This window comes from Lynx canadensis, chromosome A2 (genome assembly GCF_007474595.2).
Source record: "Lynx canadensis isolate LIC74 chromosome A2, mLynCan4.pri.v2, whole genome shotgun sequence".
Classification (NCBI taxonomy): Eukaryota; Metazoa; Chordata; class Mammalia; order Carnivora; family Felidae; genus Lynx; species Lynx canadensis.
In genome coordinates, this window is record NC_044304.2 from 7,940,432 (window position 1) to 7,959,202 (window position 18,771).

Consider the following 18,771-nt stretch of genomic DNA (forward strand, 5'->3'; position numbering starts at 1 on the left):
CCACAGCTTTGGCAAGAACGGGTCTGGGCTGTTTTTCTTTAAGATTGTTGGCGGATTTGCCTCCCCGCTAATTGTGTTCGTGTGGCTGGGGTTCATGTTCGCTGGGTATGTTATACATGTCAGAGCGGAATGGTTTCAGGGGTGGAAACCTGCCTGACCACACGGGCAGGGGTGAGGTTCCAGGCGAGGACAGCGGAGGGGGCCTGGGCAGATGGGTGCTCTGATGAGAAAGGGGTGCTCTCGTGATCCCCTCCAGGGGGCACGTGAGTAAGTAATCAAAGACACACTGAGGGGGGGAGGGTCTCTTATAGACCCAAGAGGGACATTCCAGAAAATTGGCCACATTTTCCCTTGAGCCTGAGGGGAAGGCAGCGGCCAGCTGGTTTCCAGACCTGTGCCATGTGCCCTGGAGGCCTCTCCACGGAGCCCGGAGCCCGGCTCTGCCCTGAGCCCTCTGTGTGACCAGAGGTTGGAATCCCCAGTGTTAGCTGGGCCCCCCAGGGGGCAGACATGGACAGGATGCCTGGCTCTGTCTCCCCCTACCTCCTCTGCCCCCATGCGCTGCTTATCTTGTCTGCTGAGCGCCAGCACGAACATGTGCCAGGCGGGCACCGAGCCAGGCACTTTACGTTCATTGATTGTCCCAACCATCAGAACAGCCCCGAAGGGCCGGCCGGCCGCTGTGGCCACTTGGCACAAGGGTGCTGGGTGGAGGCGTGAGTAGGGGTGAAACCAGCAGCCCATTCTCTGCTCCCCGAGCCACGCATGCTCTGCAGGGAGCCACAGAAGCCACAGCCCCTTCCTCTGGCTTATAAACGAGGAAACTGAGGCATCGATGGGGGTAGCGGCCGGGACGCCAACCCACGTTTGGCTCTGGCGCCTCCACTTAGCCGTGTCACCTTTCAGGCGCTGGTGACAAGTCCGTGAAGGAGATTTAACGCCGTGTGGAGGAGCGCCCCTCTGCCCCTTTGTCCTTGTCCTGTGTCAGAGAAGTGGCCCCGGAGGGCTCTTCTGGAGCCCGCCTCATTGCTGAGTCCGTTATGGGGTGAGGCAGCCTCTGTCCCCCTTCGCCTGTGCACATCTGGAGTCCCATCTGGTGAGGCAGCCTGAGGGCAAGGGGGGGCATGCAGGGTCCTCCAAATTCTCATCCTGTACTCGGTGCGTCTGGCAGTGGGCCAGAGGGGCTCCCTGAGTCCCGGGGGCCTGGCGGACACCCTCCAAGCAGTGGTGAGCCCTGCTTCACCTCTGGGCCAGTGGTCAGGCTTCCCTTCCAAGCTGGGCCTGAGATGGACCCCAAGTTATTCAGCCCCTGGGCTGCAGTTTCCTCTGTCATTTTCTACTGAGGCTGCCCCTGCCCCGTCCTCCTGCCTCTTCCTGTTTGGCCTTTCTGGAGCCACCCCAGTCTGCTGGTTGAGGCCCCTCAGCTGGCCCCAGGGCAGAACCCCCAGAAACCATATTCGCATTCCTCAGCTGTGACTGGCTCCGCTTCCTGTGCCGGGGCCACAGTGTGCGATGCACTCACCACTTAGGGGTCGGGCTCCCGCACAGCCCGCGGTCCTCCTGCTGCCCCTTGACGCACCTTGTTCCAGCCCTACCTTCCAGGCCTCCCTATGTGTCCCCTGTGTAAGGGCCTCCGCTGCCCGCCTCGGTCCCCAGAGAGCACTGCCCGCCCAGCTGCTGCTGTCGTGGGTGGTGGAGCCCCGTAGTGACCCTCACAGCCCTGGGGGACAAGCTCCATCGCCTCCCCATAGCGGAGGCTCGGTGGGGGTGGCACCTGTCGTCAGCTAGACAGGCCCAGTTCTGCCAGGGCCCAGAGTCCACGTCCTTGCCCGTGGATGCTGGGGTGGCGGTTGGCTCTTTCACAAGATGCTGAGTCCCCAGGCCAAGCCTCCCCGAACATGTGCCTCGGTTTCCTCTCTTGAAAGGAAGGTGGTTGGGAGCAGTAACCGGGGCACCCGAAGGCGTTAGGCCCTTGCTTGCCCAGTACCGGGTAGGTCACCGCTCCGGAGTCAGGGCCAGAGAAGGGCCAGGAGGAGGAGGCCAGTGGCCCAGGGTGCAGAGCAGAGGGCTGTGGGCTCGGATGCTTCGAGCCCCCACCTCCCAATTAGCCGCTAAGCCCTGTGTTTAGGGGCCGGGGAACCCTGGCGCACATCTGCTGTCCCTTTTGTAGCTCACAAAGCCCCGGGCTGCGCAGCTGATTAGCATGGATGGGGGAGACAAGTGCTGATGCTCCCCCCCCCCCCCCCCGTCGCCAGCCAGTCAGCCAGTCGGTGGATGAGGGAGACATTTGTATGTAATAGCCCTGCTGACTGGTGCCCCTAGTACTTTTCTCAGAAAAGCGCGGCCCTTTCTTTGTCTGCTCCTTCTTTTCTTGGGGTTGCCCTTCTGTACACCCCACAATTAGACTCCTCTTCAGGCTCCCCTAGACCAGTCCTGTAGGGCCTGGCGGACCCAGCCACGGGCAGACCCTCTGAGAGGAGTCCCCTTGTCCCTCTGACCGCACGGAGCTGTCACTGGCCGATCCGGGAGGTTTGGCTGTCACTAGTGCAGGGCTGTGGGGGGACGGCTGGGTGCTTCCCGGGGTGCAGAGCCGCGCTGCGGTGCTCCTGGTTCAGACCCAGCGGCTGCAGGGAGGCTTGTGGCCCGAGGGGGCCTGGCTTCCCCGTGGGACAACAGGAAACCCGGGGGGAGTCCCTGCCCTCCCCCCCACCCATGGTTGCCTCACAGACCAGGAGTCTCTTCCATTCTCAGCCCTCCCCATGCTCCTCCCCAGCGTCCCGTCACCCTGTTGCTGGGTGGTTCCGGAAGTTTCCTCCTCAGGGCCCCTCCTGAAGTAGACTCACCTTTTGGATTCTTCAAGCTGCCCCGTAAATCGCCAACCTGCCACCAGTGTGAGCCTTTTCTTGCCCACAGAGGCGGCGTGCTGTTGAGTTACTGTGAATGTTGTCAGCGGAACGAAGGGTGACGCAGTAAACCTGCCTCAAGAAATAAATCGTCCCCCGTTAGTAGCTCCCCGATTTCGGCTCCTCCCGGGGACGTAACCTGGAGGGAGGGGTGCCCCACCCATCCGGTGCTCCCGGAGAAGGGTCCCTGTGAGCAGCCCAAGGACCCCCCTGGAGCTTGTGCGGCCTGAAGCGAAGACAGTTCCCAGCACCGTGTGCCCCTCGTCACTCTCTCCGCCTCGGCCAGATGGCTGCTCCTGTGTCCCCCAGGAGCACCCAGTCGAGCTGGTCCCGTGGCCAGAAGGCCAGAATTCTCTCCGGGACTCCTCTCCGCTCTTTGCCTCCAGCCAGAATGCCTTGGGGACACGGCGGCCACGGTGGGTGTTTCGTGCCAGTGACCCTGTGTACACATGGGTCTTGGGCTGGACACAAAGGGGGCGGTAGTCCTTATGACAGTCCTGAGCCCTGCAGTGATTTAGCTTCCTAGACATGAAAGCGGAGGCTTAGGGCTGGGGGCTGTGAGGCTCCAGGCGGCAGAGATGGCAGGTGTGATGTGCGCCGCGGTTCTGGGAAAGGTACTTCACCTCGTGGCCTTCCTGGTGCCGGGAGAAGGGCTTCCCCCGCCGGCAGCTGCTGGAATGCAGGCCGGGCAGCCCCTGGCTTAAACCGAGTCTGCAGGGCCACTGCCCCTCCTCCCTCCCTAACTGGGGTGTGAGCGAGGGCCTGCTCCGGCAGAGTGCCTCGTGGGGCCGATGCCTCCATTCCTACCTTAGAAGGACCCTTCGGTCACAGGCCCCGTTCCCACCACCCTCCCCCTCCAGCAGGCTGAGGGGCGTCGCTGTGATGCCGGTTCCCTCTGGGGAGGACCCGGATGATTTGAGTGGCCGCCAGGCCTCCCCTGCTGTCCCGATCGCCTTTTGTCTGGTTATCTCTTGTGTACAGGGTAGAAATTCAAACCGTGCAGGAGGATGAGATGTGGAAAGTCCTTGTCTTCTTCCTGCCTGGTCCTGGCCTGTCCCCCACATCACCCGTCATCTTCCGGTGTGACCTTCCCACGTGCATTTTCAGGCACATACAGGCACGCGTGCCCCAGCGTCTCCCTGGAGCCCACTGTCCAGGAGAGGGGGTGCCGGTGCCTCCCTTCCAGAGGCGGCCACTGAGGTCACGTTATCAGTGTTTCTTTCCAGAAAAGCCCCCGGCAGACAGCACTCTTGCTCCCTCCCTCCCTCCGCCCTCAATTTTCTACCTGTGGCTCATAGATTTTACAGCTCCGTCCCCGACAGTGGTCCGGCCAGCCTGACAAGCCAGCGTCCGTGGCCTGTTAATGGCTACATCTTCAGTCACTCATTCAGTGGGGATTTTGCTTTACAGCTGCTGTGGATGGCCCTGGGTCTGGGTTGCCTTCGCAGACATTGGCAAGTGGGATTATAGGATAAGGCCCCCAAAGGGCTGGCGGGGTGTTTCTGACAGATTGTCTTGGGAAGAGATTGGGGCTAGGGCCGCCTCAGGTGCCTGCGGGGAGGGCTGGGATTCCCCCCCAGGGCTGGGCTGGGCCAGAGGAACCCAGGGTGACCTCGTGGTCCTCAGACACCCCGGGGCTGGGCAGCTGCGTGGGGCGTCTCCCGGGACAGCACTGGAGGAGAGGGCTTAGGTTACTTGGCTGAGAGGGAGGCCAGGCCGGGTGAGGCTTCCCAGGGTTGGATTTTTTTCTGGCACCGATCTGATGGAGGGTGAAGTGGCCCCTCTGGTGACTGAGCACTTCGTACACTTACTACTGTCCACGTTTTCTCACGGGATCTTCATGGCAAGTGTGCGGGGGGGGGGGGGGGGGGTTACCTTCTTTTTATCACCATTTCCAAGATCAGGCTCCCGAGGTCGGGGGTACAGGCAGGTGGTGCGGCCGTCTGTCAGGCCCTCCACGTGGGTCATGTCCTCTCATCCCGAGGGCTGTGTCATTATCACTTTGATGGATGAGGAGACGACGGATGAGGTCACACGGCTGGAGAACGGCACGTTTGGCCCTGAACCCTGGTCTTCCTTGGCGCTCGTCATTTTAACCACTGCCCACCTGGAGGGACCGAGAGCGACCGTTTTCCTGTCCTGGCCACAGGGGTGCACGCCACGCAGGAGCAGGGGGAAGCTTCCACCCGCCCCCCCTTTGGAAACTCGGTAAACTGCCACCAGGCCCCGCGGGGGGGACGGGAGCCCCGAGCAGAGGGTTGCTGCCCGGTGGGCTGAGGAAACCGCCTTGCCTTTTCCGCGCCGTCCCCTCCTTCCCACCTACCTTCCTTGACTGTGGAATGTTTTTCTCTGGAAGGTGTACAGCCTGTGTTTTGTTCGGCGGCAGGAGGAAGACCTCACATTTGGACGAGCGATTCTACCCCCCCACCCCCTACGCCCCAAGTCTGCCAAGATAAATACCTTTAATTAGTCCTCATTTGGTGGCTATGATGGTTTCCCTGCTAGAGAGGCAAGGACTTGGAACGTGGCCCCTTTTCCCCCCGAGCGGGTGGCTGCTTTCCTGCCTTGTCCGCACCTCTCTGCTCTCCAGGTGGCAGCTCCCCTCCCCTTGGGTGAAGCTGGAAGGTTCCACGGGGGCAGAGTGTAACTCCAGACATTCGTCCTATTCCCCTGGGTCCCTCTGACCCAGGTCTGGCCAGCCTGAAGGACCCAGTGACCCTCTGCGTTCCATTACTGCTTGCTCCAGGGGGAAGGGGGAGGAGAGCAGGAAGGTCACTGGGCGGTTACCCAGTGCCCGGCGTCTCAGGAAGTGACCTTCCGGAGGCCACATGTGCCGTCGGGGCCTGGACACCTGGACTGTCACGCCATCTGCTTCCTGCCCTTAGGAAAGGAGCCTGGCCTTCTGGACCCCATGCCTCTGGGCCACCCTGCAAGTCCGCACCCCTTGAGTGCCCCCTGGGTCTGGGTGTGCCAGCCACGTGCAGAGCCCAGGGCCGTGCGTCACTGTGTGTTGGGGAGCACAGGGGCGTTAAATAAGGAGTTGCCATGTGATGGGGGCTCGTCCAAGAATTGCTGGAGGACCGCCAGGAGGAGGTGACGGGGACACAGGACAAGGGGGGGAAGGGTGTTCTGGATCTCAGGAGGCACGGAGGCCAGAGAGAAGTCTGGCCCATGGTCTAGGGGCAGCGAAGGCCCACATGGCTCGATTGGGGTCGTAGATGAGGTTACAGACATTGACAGGGGCTTGAGAGCCCCGTAAGGAGTTTGTACTTGTTCTAGAAGGCTCTGGGAAGCCATGGAGAGGCCTAAACAGGAGAACGACCACAGCCGATTGGCTCCTCATCTCGAGAGCCACTGGCTTCCCAGCCTTCCTCCCCTCCTGCTTGGCCCACAGCTCCTCTAGCCCTATGTCTGCCCCCAGCTCGGCGCTCAGTCCCTCCAGGTGCTGCCCGTGGCTGTGGGAGCAGCTGGGCCCCTGAGCCTCTCGAGACCCAAATCTGCCTGTCCAGTCTGGAGTCTGTCTCAGCGCCCTCCCTGGCCACAGCTGCACTGTCTTTGTCCCCTCATTCTCCCAGCCGGGACCCTCTGAGGAGAAGCGTGTGTGCCCTACTCTCAGTGCTGCTACCGAACGCATCTTTTTTTTTTCTTTTAAGGTTTATTTATTTTGAGAGAGAGAGAGAGCGCGCGTGTGGGTGAGGGGCAGAGAGAGGGGGAGAAGGAGAGGCCGAGGACCTCAGGCAGGCTGCGCTGTCAGCACAGAGCCCGATGCAGGGTTCAAACTCACAAACTGTGAGATCATGATCTGAGCCAAAATCAAGAGTAGGACGCTTAACCCTGATACTGAAGACTTGCCATGGATGCCTCCACACTCCAGCTGTGGGGCTCACGATCAGCTCCGTTCTGACACTGTCTGCCTGGGGAGAGTGTCACATCCCACAGGATGGGGGCTCAGTCCCACCAGACCGTCGTCCTCCGCCCCCACTGCCAGTCACAAGTCCGGGTTGTCACCTGTGCGTCTCGCCCTCTGGCTGTAGATCTGAGTGAGGTTCCCACGACCCCCTCTTCAGGTTCGATTAATTTGCCAGAGCGGCTCACAGAGCTCAGGGGAAAACAGATCACTCACTGGACCGGTGGCCGGTGTGAAGGATACAACCCAGGAAGAGCCCGACAGAAGGGATGCGCAGGGCAGTGTGGGGAAGGGCCGGGGCTTCCATGCCGTCTCCAGGCGCCCCTCCCGGCTCCGGCATGTGTTTACCAGGGGAAGCTCTCCGAAGCCCGTCCTTCGGGTTTTATTTTATGGAGGCTTCATTACGCAGGCACGATTGATTAAGTCATTGGCTATTTGGAGGCTTAGGAGGGAGACTGAAAGTTCCAACTGTCTAATTACTTGGTTGGTCCCCTGGCAACAGGGCTGCATCCTTAGGGGCTTGAAAAGTGACCTCATCGACATAAACTCGAGTGGATGAAAGGGGCTTTGAACGAAATCATGGAAGACGCCTTGTATTGTTCTCATCACTTAGGGCATTCCCAGAGTTTTAGGAGCTTTGTGCCAGATAGTTGGTTTTGGTTTTGTTTTGTTTGCTTTGTTTTAGTTTATTTTTGATTATTTTGAGAGAGAGCCTGCACGAGCTGGGGAGGGGCAGAGACGAAGGGAGACAGAGGAACCGAAGCGGGCTCTGCGCCGAGAGCAGAGAGCCCCACGCGGGGCTTGAACTCATGAACCGTGAGATCATGACGAGCTGAAGTGGGACGCTTAACCGACTGAGCCACCCGGGCGCCCCTGCCAGATAGCTGTTTACTGTAAATCACAGTATCACACGCAGCCCCCTCTGCTCTCTGCCGTCCCATGTGCCTTTTTCCTCTTGCTGGAGAATTGGTTCCCAGTCTCTTTCCCGGCCTGGGGCAGGTGCCATCTGTAGGCTCCCGTCGTGCCTCTGTTCCCCTGGCATCAGTGCCCATTACCTGGGGAATGTCCTCACTCTGTTCTCACCCCTTTTGGGACGGGGAGGGCATCTCCACTTCTCGATGTCCGGTGAGCAGATGAGGAAGTGGGTGGGAAGGGGGCTCGGCGCCCAGCCTCTCTGACCCGTAGTCCCAGGCACAAATGCTGGATTCGTCGTCAAGTTTTATTGGCACGCAGCCGCACTCACTCGCTCACACCAGGTCTGCGGCAGAGAGGAGTCGTAGTAGCAGAGACCACACGGCCTGCAAAGCCAAAAACATTTACTCCCTGCTCCTTCACACAGAAGGTTGGCCGTGCCTACTCCAGGAAGCACAGGGATGTCCTGTGGCACATCGGTTAGGAGCCCAGACCCTGGAGCCAGTCTACTCTGCCACTCGCTTGCTGTGTGGCCTTGAGCGAGATGCTTAACCTGTCTGAGCCTTGCTTCTTCATCTGAGTGGAACGGTGGATAGCTCTGAGGGGTCCGTGTAAAATGCAGAGCGTGGCGCCCGGAAAGTGTTGGTGCCGGTGACATCCCAGCCCTATCCCAGCCTCAGCAAGGCAGGCGCCGGGCCTGGCTCCCCATGGGAACTCGGAATTTGTGACCTGGATTTACGGGGGCCTTCCTTCCTGGGGAGCAAGATGGGGTAGGGAGCAGGCTTCCTATCCCGGGGCTCCCTCCGGCACACCCTGAGCACGCCTGCCCTGTGCTTGTCCTTGGGTATTCTGGCCCCTCAGCCCCTGGCTCCAGAGCCTCGGCTGGACATCCTGCAGCAGGTAGGAGGTCAGTCCGCGGCGCTAGGCCGGGTCCAGGAGCAGGGCAGACACGTTCGTGGCACGATTAATGCTCCCGAGTCCGGCTTGCTTTCCTGCACACTCCCGCGTGTGGACTCTGCCTTGAGAAAGCTTTTCTGGAGAAGACGGCCCAGTGAGGGGGCCTGTTCCCAGCTCCGCCACCTGATCGTATTACTGCAGGGATGAAACCCCGGCTCTGACCTCGATCGGCAGGAACCCAGCACAGCCTCCCGGCCAGCAGCCCTCTCCGTGGTCACCGCCACTTAAATCATCACGGCAGCCTGCTAAGCCCCAGCCCGCTTCCTGTCCCCCACCTCTCTCGGCCGTGTGCACACAGCCCCTGAATCCGCTGGCCGATGTGACGAGGGCAGATTGGCACTCTGGGTTGCTTTCTGGAGGCACCGCGCAGAGTCGCTCCTGTCTCTGCCATGGCTCACCCGGTGATGGCTGGATCAAGGGGTGACTTGAGAGGAAAGAGAGAGACAAGCCTAGCAGGCGGTTTCCTGGTGGACGCAGCCACTCCTTGTGTGTGTGGGCGGGGCGGGGGCACCTAATCGCCACTGCTGGGTCCAGGCCCTGGACCTCTTTCCTTTGGCTGGGGGGGGGGGGAGGGAGGGGGGAGAAGTTCCAGGGCCACCCCCTACTACCGTGGAGCCGGCCAGGAGGCACGGTGTGCATTCTCAGCTCCATGGGCACGTGCGACCTGGGCAGTGAGGAAGCCAGAGCCCCACGTGGGCGGCCCGCTGAGCGCACACCCGTGTCCTGGGGGCCCATCATCCTAGTGAGAGGAGGGGAGAGTGGGCAAAGGGGGAAAGGGGCGCGCAAAGGCCAGGAGCTGGTCCACTGGTGAATGAGGGGTACGGGTCCTGCAGGGCCTCCCAAGAGCTGGGGTTTCTGAGTCTTTTAAATACACGGAAGAATATGATCCAGCTTTTTTTTTTTTTTGATTTGTCAAATATTTACTGAACACCTCCCTCCTGTGTGCCAGGGACTGGCCTGTGGGACGGGCTGTCAGAAAAGACTGGCTCCACGGGCTGTGGTTGCCTCTGCCGTGATGGGACAGGTCGGGCCGCCTCAGCCCGGGCTCCCTTGGCCACAGGTCTCGTGGTTGCCTGCCGGGCGCCAGGTTGCAGGGGTGCCTGGGGCAGCTGGTCGGGTTGCCAGGCTGCTCGGTAAACAGAGGCCCTCCTTGGTATGCTTGCTGTTACCTGGTGCGGCTGGCAGATTGGCCTTATCTCCCGCCCCAGGAGGGACATGGGTGACGGCACCGTGCCAGGGTCCCTTCCTGGGACCCACTTGCAGCCAGACCTGGGAGCCACCTGTCTGGGCGGCGGCCTGCAGTACGATCTTCTCTCCCGCCTGTGGTCAGGAGGGTGGCCCCCGGCTCTGGAGGTGTGAGGCCGTCTGGCAGAACACGGGCTGTGCCCCAGGAGGCCTCCAGGACGTGGGTCCACGCTCAGAGTACACAGGGTGAGAACAAGAGAGCTGGTGAACACCCATAGGCCCTTCATATCTGCATCCACGCATTGAAAAGGTTTTTCTTTTTCTACGGAGATAAAGTTCACATGATATAAAACAAAACCGCTTTAGGGATGCCTGGGTGGCTCAGTCAGTTAAGGGTCCGGGTCCGACCTCTTGGTTTTGGGCTCAGGTCATGGTCTCAGGGTTCATGAGTTCGAGCCCCACATCAGGGCTCTGTGCTAACAGCGTGGAGCCTGCTTGGGCTTCTCTCTCTTCTCTTTCTCTCCCCTCCCCGCCACTCGTGCATGTGCACGCTCTCTCTCTCTGTCTCAAAATAAGTAAAAAAAAAAAAAAAAAAAAGGTGTACAATTCAGGGGCATTTAGTACATTCGTAATTGTGTGACTACCACCTCTGTCTGGTTCCAAAACATTTCATCACACCAAAAGGAAACCTTGAATCTATTAAGTGGTCACTCCCCAGGCTCCCTCCCCCGAGCCCCCGACAGCCACCAGTCTGCTTTCTGCCTCGGTGGATTAATTGATTCTGAATGTTTCATATACACGGAATCACTTGTGTGTGACCTTTTGTGTCTGGCTTCTTTCACTCGGCATAACGTTTCTCAAGTTCATCCACGTTGTAGTGCGTGTCAGGACTTCATTTTTTTTAAGTTTATTTATTTATTTTTAACGTTTATTATTGAGAGACAGAGAGACACAGAGCGTGAGCAGGGGAGGGGTAGAGAGAGGGGGAGACACAGAGTCCGAGGCAGGCTCCAGGCTCCGAGATGTCAGCACAGAGCCCGACGCGGCTCGAACTCACAAACCGCGAGATCATGACCTGAGCCGAAGTCGGTCGCTCAACCAACTGAGCCACCCAGGCACCTCTATTTATTATTTTTAGTACTCTCTACACTCAACGTGGGGCTCGAACCCACGACCCCAGATCAAGAGTTGCTCTCCTGACTGAGCCAGCCAGGCGCCCCAGGACTTCATTCCTTTTTATGGAAGAATAACAGTTCATCCCGTGGACCTGCCACGTTTTGTGTGTCCGTCTGTCAGTGGACGGACATCTGAATTGCTTCTACTTTCGGGTTCTTGCAAATCGTCCCACTTTGAATATTTGCATACAGGTATTTATCTGACTGTTTCTTTCCGTTCTTTTGCGTACATCCCCAAGAGTGGGGTTGCTGAGTCAAATGGTAATTTGATGTTTAACATTTGAAAGAAGAACCACCAGACCCTGTTCCCTGGCAGCTGAGTTGTTTCATAGTTTCATGCCCCCACATGCCTCCCAGGGTGTGAGGGTTCCAATTTTTCCACATCCTTGCCAACACTTGTAATTTTCCCCTGTTTAAAGTTCTAGCCGTCCTAGTGGGTGTGAAGCGGTGTCTCCCTGTGGTTTGATTTGCATGTGCTTGTTAGCCAGTCCTATATCTTCTCCGGAGAAGTGTCTGTTCAGGTCCTTTGCCCATTTTTTAATTGGGTTGTTTACCTTTTCGCTGAATGAATTCTTATATGTTCTGGACACTGAGTTCTTTTCAGGTATATGATTTGTGCATCGTTTCTCCCGTTCTCTAGGTCATCTTCACTTTTTTATTTTTCTCATGCTTATTTATTTTTGAGAGAGAGAGAGTGCGAGCGATGGGGCGGTGGGGGGGGGTGGTGGTTTGCGCAGAAAGAGAGGGAGACATGGAATCCGAGGCAGGCTCCAGGCTGCGAGCTGTCAGCCCAGAGCCCGACGCAGGGCATGAACTCACAGACTGTGAGATCACGACCCAAGCCCAAGTCAGACGCTTAACTGATAGCCACCCGGACGCCCCTTCACTTTCTTGATAGTGTCCTATGATTCACAAAAGTTTTCTTTTTTTTTTTAATTTTTTTTTTCAACGTTTATTTATTTTTGGGACAGAGAGAGACAGAGCATGAACGGGGGAGGGGCAGAGAGAGAGGGAGACACAGAATCGGAAACAGGCTCCAGGCTCCGAGCCATCAGCCCAGAGCCTGACGCGGGGCTCGAACTCACGGACCGCGAGATCGTGACCTGGCTGAAGTCGGATGCTTAACCGACTGTGCCACCCAGGCGCCCCGATTCACAAAAGTTTTCAATTCTCATGAAGTTCAGTGTATCTAGTTTTCCTCTTGATACTCTTGCTTTTGATGTCACCATGAGGAATCTTTTTGGCCAAATCCAAGTTCAGGAAGAATTTACCCCTCTGTTTCCTTCCAGGAGTTTTACAGTTTTTAGCTCTTGTACTCAGGTCAGGCTTCATATGTGGTGTGAGGTAGGGATCCAGCTTCATTCTGTTGCGCTGTGAACATCCACCTGTCCCTGTACCATTTGCTGAGGAGACCATCTTCCCCCCCATTGAAGCTCTTTGCACCCTTGTTGAAAGACGGGGATGCCTGGCTCTCTCAATCGGAAGAGCATGTGACTCTTAAACCCGGGGTCATGAGTTTGAGCCCCACGTTGGGTATAGAGATTGCTGAGAAAAATGAAAGAAGTCAGTTGATTATAAACATAAGGTTTTAATTTGACTCTGATTCTATTGCGTTGGTCTCTCCTTTGCCAGTACAATCCATGTTGATTACGTACCTTCAAAGTAGGTTTGAGATTGGGGAGGGTGAGTCTTTCCACTTTGCTCTTTTTCTTTTTAAAAAAAATTTTTTCAACGTTTTTATTTATTTTTGGGACAGAGAGAGACAGAGCATGAATTGGGGAGGGGCAGAGAGAGAGGGAGACCACAGAATCGGAAACAGGCTCCAGGCTCTGAGCCATCAGCCCAGAGCCTGACGCGGGGCTCGAACTCACGGACCGCGAGATCGTGACCTGGCTGAAGTCGGACGCTTAACCGACTGCGCCACCCAGGCGCCCCACTTTGCTCTTTTTCAAGATGGTTTTGGCTTTCTGGGCGACGGGGACACTTGGCCACATTGGTACTCGGGCTGCTCTCTGTACGTGTGGTTTGTAGTTGTCTATTTGATGAGCTACTCTAAGGCAAGTTGCAGATGTGACAAGAATTCACTTAGTACTTCCGTTTCTTAGAAGAATGAGGGCGTTATTCTGCGGACCCACATGCTGTCGTCACACGTTTGTCATCTAACCTTGTCACAACCCGCGGTCCACACTCAGTTTCCCAATGGTCCCTAACAGCTTGTGAAAGGTTTCATTAGGCTCCAGTTGGGGCACCGGTGGGCATTGGGGTCACATGTTTTTGGTGACCCTCGTTCTGGAAAGGCTCCCCGAAATTCGCCTCTTTCCTGGCATTGCCGCTTTGAGGAGGAGAGCAGGCGTGCTGTCTCGCCGACTACCCCCACGGTCTGGAGCCGCGCAAGAGGACCAGGGTGGACACTTGTGCCGAGAATGCTACACAGATGCCGTGTCTGTGCCCGCCGCACCACACCAGGGCCTCCCGGGCGTGTCGGTTCGGCCTGTTTCTGGTGACGCAAAGTTTCACCGTTTGAAGGCGAAGGAACGAGCCCTGGTAACAGTAATTAGTGGCTGCTCGTGGATGCCGTGCTCGCCGTGTGCCGGGCCCTGTGCCTGCCCCACCGTCAGCCCCATTAGGCGATGAGAAAACCGAGGCTCAGAGAGGCTAAGTGACCGCACGAATCACACACCGAGTGGTGCGTGTGGGACACGAACCCGGGCCGTCCGGCTCCCGGGGCCCCGCTTAGACTCACTGCGCCGCCCGAATTCCAAGAGGGAAGGGCTCAGGCTCAAGCAGAGGCGCCCCCGGGCATTCTTGGCTTGGCTCCCACCGCCCCTGCCAGCTGGGAGAGCCGGTGATCTCCCCCGTGTGACGGGGGCATTGGCGAATCAATGCCAGACGCGCTCAGCTGGGTTCCCGTAGCCCCCCGACCCTGCCAGAGTGGCCCTGCTCTCGGCCCTCTTCCCACCTCAGCGTCCATTGGGTGAGCGGGGGCCTGGGCACCAGGAGGCGCTCCGTGAGGGAAGGTCCTGGCAGAGGTGCCCCCGGGCCCGGTGTCTTGCTCGGCCCCACGGCGCCTGGGCCCTCCCCCCACCCCTACGCTCGGCCTCGGTCGCTCTGTGGACAGCGGTCCTCTCCACTCGACAGTGCTTTGTCCTGTGTCACTGCCGCCCGATCGGCCGTCCCCTCTTCCTCAGCGTGGGCTGGGCAGGCGGGGCCCACGCGGGCAGTGGGCCCGGGGCGGGTTTTATGGAGCCTCAGAAGAACCTGGGGGCTGTGAGGAGCGGGGTGGCGGTGGCGGGGACATGACTCGAACAAACTTTAGGCCCCCGGGGAGCCTTGCTCGGCCGGCCCCGGGACCCTTTGGCTCATGCTGCCCTCTCTCCTCTTGCAGACGAAGATGTGTGTGTGTTTAAGTGCTCGGTGTCCCCGAGAGACAGAGTGCAGCCGTGTGGGCAAGCAGTCCTTCATAATCACCCTGGGCTGCAACAGCGTCCTCATCCAGTTCGCCACTCCCAATGGTACGTGTCCCTTCCGTCCTGGCGGCACACGGCCGGAAGATCCGTCAGCCGTGGCTGGCGGGGGACCAGGAGCCCTGTTCGGTCACGGCCCATCCATCTGTCCCAGGGAGCCAGCAGAAATTATTCCCATGCGGAGATACGTCGCGGGAAGAGGACATTCTCTCTGCCTGGAACGCTCCTCCCCAGACCTTCCCTTGCCGAATCATTGGGGTCCTCCTGGGCTCAGCTCTTACCTCCCTTCCTGCAAGAGGCCTGTCCTGACCACCTGGCCTGGGTGCACCCCAGGTCTCCTGGTGGAGCCTGGGGGCGAGTCTGGGGGCAGCGGAGGATGGGAGCGAGACGGAAGCCGAGGCAGGCAGAGCTCTGTTCCGAGCGCGGAGCGAAGCCACGGGAGGGTTCTGTGCGGACCTGCTCCGGGATCCAAGTGGATGCAGGCGGTTTCCGGTTCCCGAGGAGGGTTTTTAGAGCCCCAGGCGACTGCTGGTGGCTCAGGTGGAGGTCAACAGCCGAGGTGGTGGGGCGCCTGGGGCTGGAGACCGCTTACTGGTGCAGCAGCAGCCAGGCCTGGTCACCGCAGGTGATGTCGGTGATCCTGGTGGCCGGGGTGGGAGAGTCGAGGTGGAGAAGCTGCCCGCCCTCTGCCGCCAGCCCCCACCCCACCCCCGCAGCAGTCCCGGTGCCCCCGGTGGAAGAGGAAGCCGGATGGGGTGGAAGGAGCCAGGTGACTGACCCCCTCCACCGCAGGAGGCAGTCTTACGCCCCATTTCTTTCTTTACTTACGTAAATCACCCGAAGTGTTTAAAACACCACCCCAGGGGTGAGCAGTGGGAGCTGGTGTCAATCTAGTCTTTTCCGACTCCATGAATATTTATAGTTGGCTTTTTTCCCTTTTAATTCCAGCAGTTTTTTAAATGGAGGTAAAGTACACATAACAGACATTTAACGTCTTAACCCTTTCTGGGCGTAGAGCCCGGGGGCACCGCGCGAGCTCCCACCGTTGTCGCCCCCATCCGCCTCCAGGACTTTTCAGCTTCCCAAACTGCAGATTTTAATTTTTTAAGAGCTTGCCTTAGAAATCTGCTCTACTTTTAAGGCACTGGGTTAAAATACGCATGACAAAATTTACCCTCTTAACCATTTTTACGTGTATAGTTCAGGTTGTTAAATACATTTACTGCTGGGTAGCCGCCCACACCCTCCCAGTCGGCCCCACACAGACCCTGTAGGGGTGCTTGCGGTTCCTGGGCTCGGGCCAGTCTGTGAGGTTTGACCCTGGCTCAGCGGGCGCGTGTCCTCCCGAGAGGCTTCGGCCGGGCTCTTCGGCCCCACCGGCCGCTCAGAGCACACACACGCTCCCCGCCCCCGACTGCAAAATCCCGGCCTCGTGCCGGCCACCCAAGAGGCAGGGTTTGGCTGCCCTTCTTCGTGAATTTCAGCACTGGTTTGGGGACAAAGAGATCACCAAGCACACATGCTCAAACTAGGAGAGTCGGGGTGTGCACGTAGATGGAACCCCACCCCGAGATGCCCACCGATGACCTGGCCTCCCCCTTCCAGACTTCTGTTCCTTCTATAACATCCTGAAAACCTGTCGGGGCCACACCCTGGAGCGGTCGGTTTCAGCGAGCGCACAGAGGAGTCCTCCGCCGTGCAGTATTTCCAGGTGGGTACGCGTCACCCCCGACCAGGCTGCCGCCACCGGGTGGGCAGCAAAGGGCAGGCCCACCTGGGTTCTCGTCCTGGCTCTGCCCCTTACTAGCCACGTAGCCTCGGGCAGGTTTCCTTCGCCTGCTGGGCCTCAGTTTCCTCATCTGTGAAACGGAGATGCCAGGGTCTGCCTAGGAGGGTTGCTGGAGGAATTGAGTGCAGGTGAAGCTCAGGTTCACAGGCGTTTTGAGTAACAGTAGCACAGTTATCACGTACCGAACAGGCATTGGTCTGAGCGCTTTTACACCTTGCAGATGCATTGACCCTCCCAACAACCCTAGGAGGTAAGTACTATTATTGTCCCCATTTTACAGATGAGAAAACTGAGGCTCAGAGAGGTTAAGTGACTTGCTCCAAGTCACACAGCTATTATGCAACAGAGCCAAGATGGGAAGCCAGGTCTGCCTGATGCCAAAGCCTGTGCCCCTGCCCAGGTGCCACGCTGCCTCCCGATCGCCCGTTGTCTTACAGAGAGACCCCGCAGCACCTCACCCGCCTGGCGCTCTGAGTTCTAGGGTTCTGTCTGTTCTACACCTCTGCTTCGTTGGGGACCCTAAGATGGGGCAGGCGGCCCCCAATCCCAGAACCCCTCCTGTGGCAAATCTTGACTTCTCCTGGGTGGCTCCCAGGTCTGGGCAGCACCCGGCTGCACACGTTGGCCACGGTGATGGTGGCGGTGACCCTCCTGGGGGCTGCCTGAGGCTTCCCACTCCCTTTCCCGGAGCGGCCGGCAGCTGCCAGCGGGGTCTGGGTCGGTAGAGGGGGTGCAGCCTCCCAAGGGAGGTTTGCGCCCACGGTGGGCCCTCCTGTGTCGCAGGGCCAGCCGGGGCCACGGTCGTCTGTGCCGCCGCGTGCCCTGTGCCATTGGCGTGTCTCTGTTCCAGTTTTACGGCTACCTGTCCCAGCAGCAGAACATGATGCAGGACTACGTGCGGACAGGCACCTACCAGCGCGCCATCCTGCAGAACCACACGGACTTCAAGGACAAGGTGAGCGGGCCTGGCCAGGGGAGCAGCTGCTTTCCTCCCCCTCCCGGGGCCCCCTGCCCAGGCTCCAGGTCCCCCGCGCTCTGTCGGTTGTCTCTAGTTGGTTTTTCTTTGCTCGTTGATTTCATCTTTAATTTTTTCGGATTACAAGAGCAAAGTCTACTTTTTGTGAAAACCCAGTAGGCGCGAAAAGCCTCTGTCATTCACCTCCAGAGCCAACAGTAAGGGTTTTTTCCACATTTTCCCCTATGCGTGCATCGGCGTATATAATCTAGAATTGATTAATTAACGAATTTACAAAATAGGATCTTATTCTGTGTATTCTCCTGCAGAAAACCTTTCCCCCCCATAACGAGAGGTCTTGGGACAGGCCAGTAAGTCACGCGGATGTACTGTCACTTGTCTGGTTATTTTCTTAGTCGCTTTTAAAATCTTTTTACTGTTACCGAGTAGCATAGACTCGTGACTAAAAAGAAAGAGGGGCTCCTGGCTGCACTTAGTGAGTGCTCATCCCCAGAGAAGCTATAGGCGTGCCTGGAGTCGTCCACGCTGCCTGCGTAGACGGATCGTTGCCCAAACCGTTCCTTTTGAATCCGCCCTGAGGGCGTGTAATGGTCTTAACATCCTAGCAGACTTCAGAAATCCTGCTCTGCTGCCTTCGGACTCCAGCTAGGGGCGCCCGCGTGCTCCAGCCCCGGGGGCGGCCGGCCTGTGTTGCTGGGATGCGGGCCAAAGGGCACGGAGCACGCTCGGCAGGGAGGGTCCTGCGGGGAGCGAGCGCCGGGGGACGTGCACATCCGTTAGGATCACCCTCGCTTCACTAGTGTCCGCTTCTCACTGCCCCTTCCTCCTCCAGATCGTTCTGGACGTGGGCTGTGGCTCTGGCATCCTCTCGTTTTTCGCCGCCCAGGCCGGGGCGAGGAAGATCTACGCGGTGGAGGCCAGCACCATGGCCCAGCACGCAGAGGTGAGCGGCCCACGGGGACCCCAGCTTGTCCTCGAGCTCTGTTCCGGCCTGGGGAAGCTGGCCCCACTGGGAGACTTGACCCCCACATCTGGGGAGCCCAGGTGCAGCGCTTCTCTGTTCTGGTCTCTTGTCTCCCGGAACCACGGGTCGACGGGCTTGCTGGACGGGAGGCGGTGTGTGCCCTCCGTGACGGGGTCGGAGCCAGCTCGGAGCTCTTCAGAGGGGGGACGGCCTCTTGCCCCCGGGGGGCAGCTTGTGCGGTCACACGGACCAGGGTGGGATCGCGGCCCCGCTCCGAGCCCCACTCCCGCCTCTGTGGAGTGTGGGTAACAGCAAGCTTTCCTTTCGTTTATGCTGTCGTTTCCTCGTTTCGTTTTCCGTGCGTTGAAACCTTCGTTCACGAGGTTCAGAACCGAAACGCTGCGAAGGGTTAACTGCGAGGCTACCTCCCTCCCCCACCCCGCCTCCCAACTGCCTGGCCCCCCACTCTGGAGCGAGGGAGACCTGTTGCGGGGGGCTCTCAGGGCCGCCCCGGGGCTCCGAAAGCCGGCCTGCGTCCT

The 18,771-nt window shown here is 58.9% G+C and overlaps 1 protein-coding gene across 1 annotated transcript in view; it reads left to right on the forward strand.

Moving 5' to 3' along the window:
• The window catches only part of CARM1 (coactivator associated arginine methyltransferase 1), a 39,356-nt gene that overhangs the window by 10,499 nt on the left and 10,086 nt on the right, over positions 1 to 18,771 (forward strand). Inside the window, 6 exon segments of the mRNA XM_030335453.1 lie at positions 14,425 to 14,459; positions 14,461 to 14,551; positions 16,109 to 16,165; positions 16,168 to 16,214; positions 17,143 to 17,247; positions 18,101 to 18,211. Of these exon segments, the coding sequence (XP_030191313.1) occupies positions 14,425 to 14,459; positions 14,461 to 14,551; positions 16,109 to 16,165; positions 16,168 to 16,214; positions 17,143 to 17,247; positions 18,101 to 18,211 (446 nt within the window).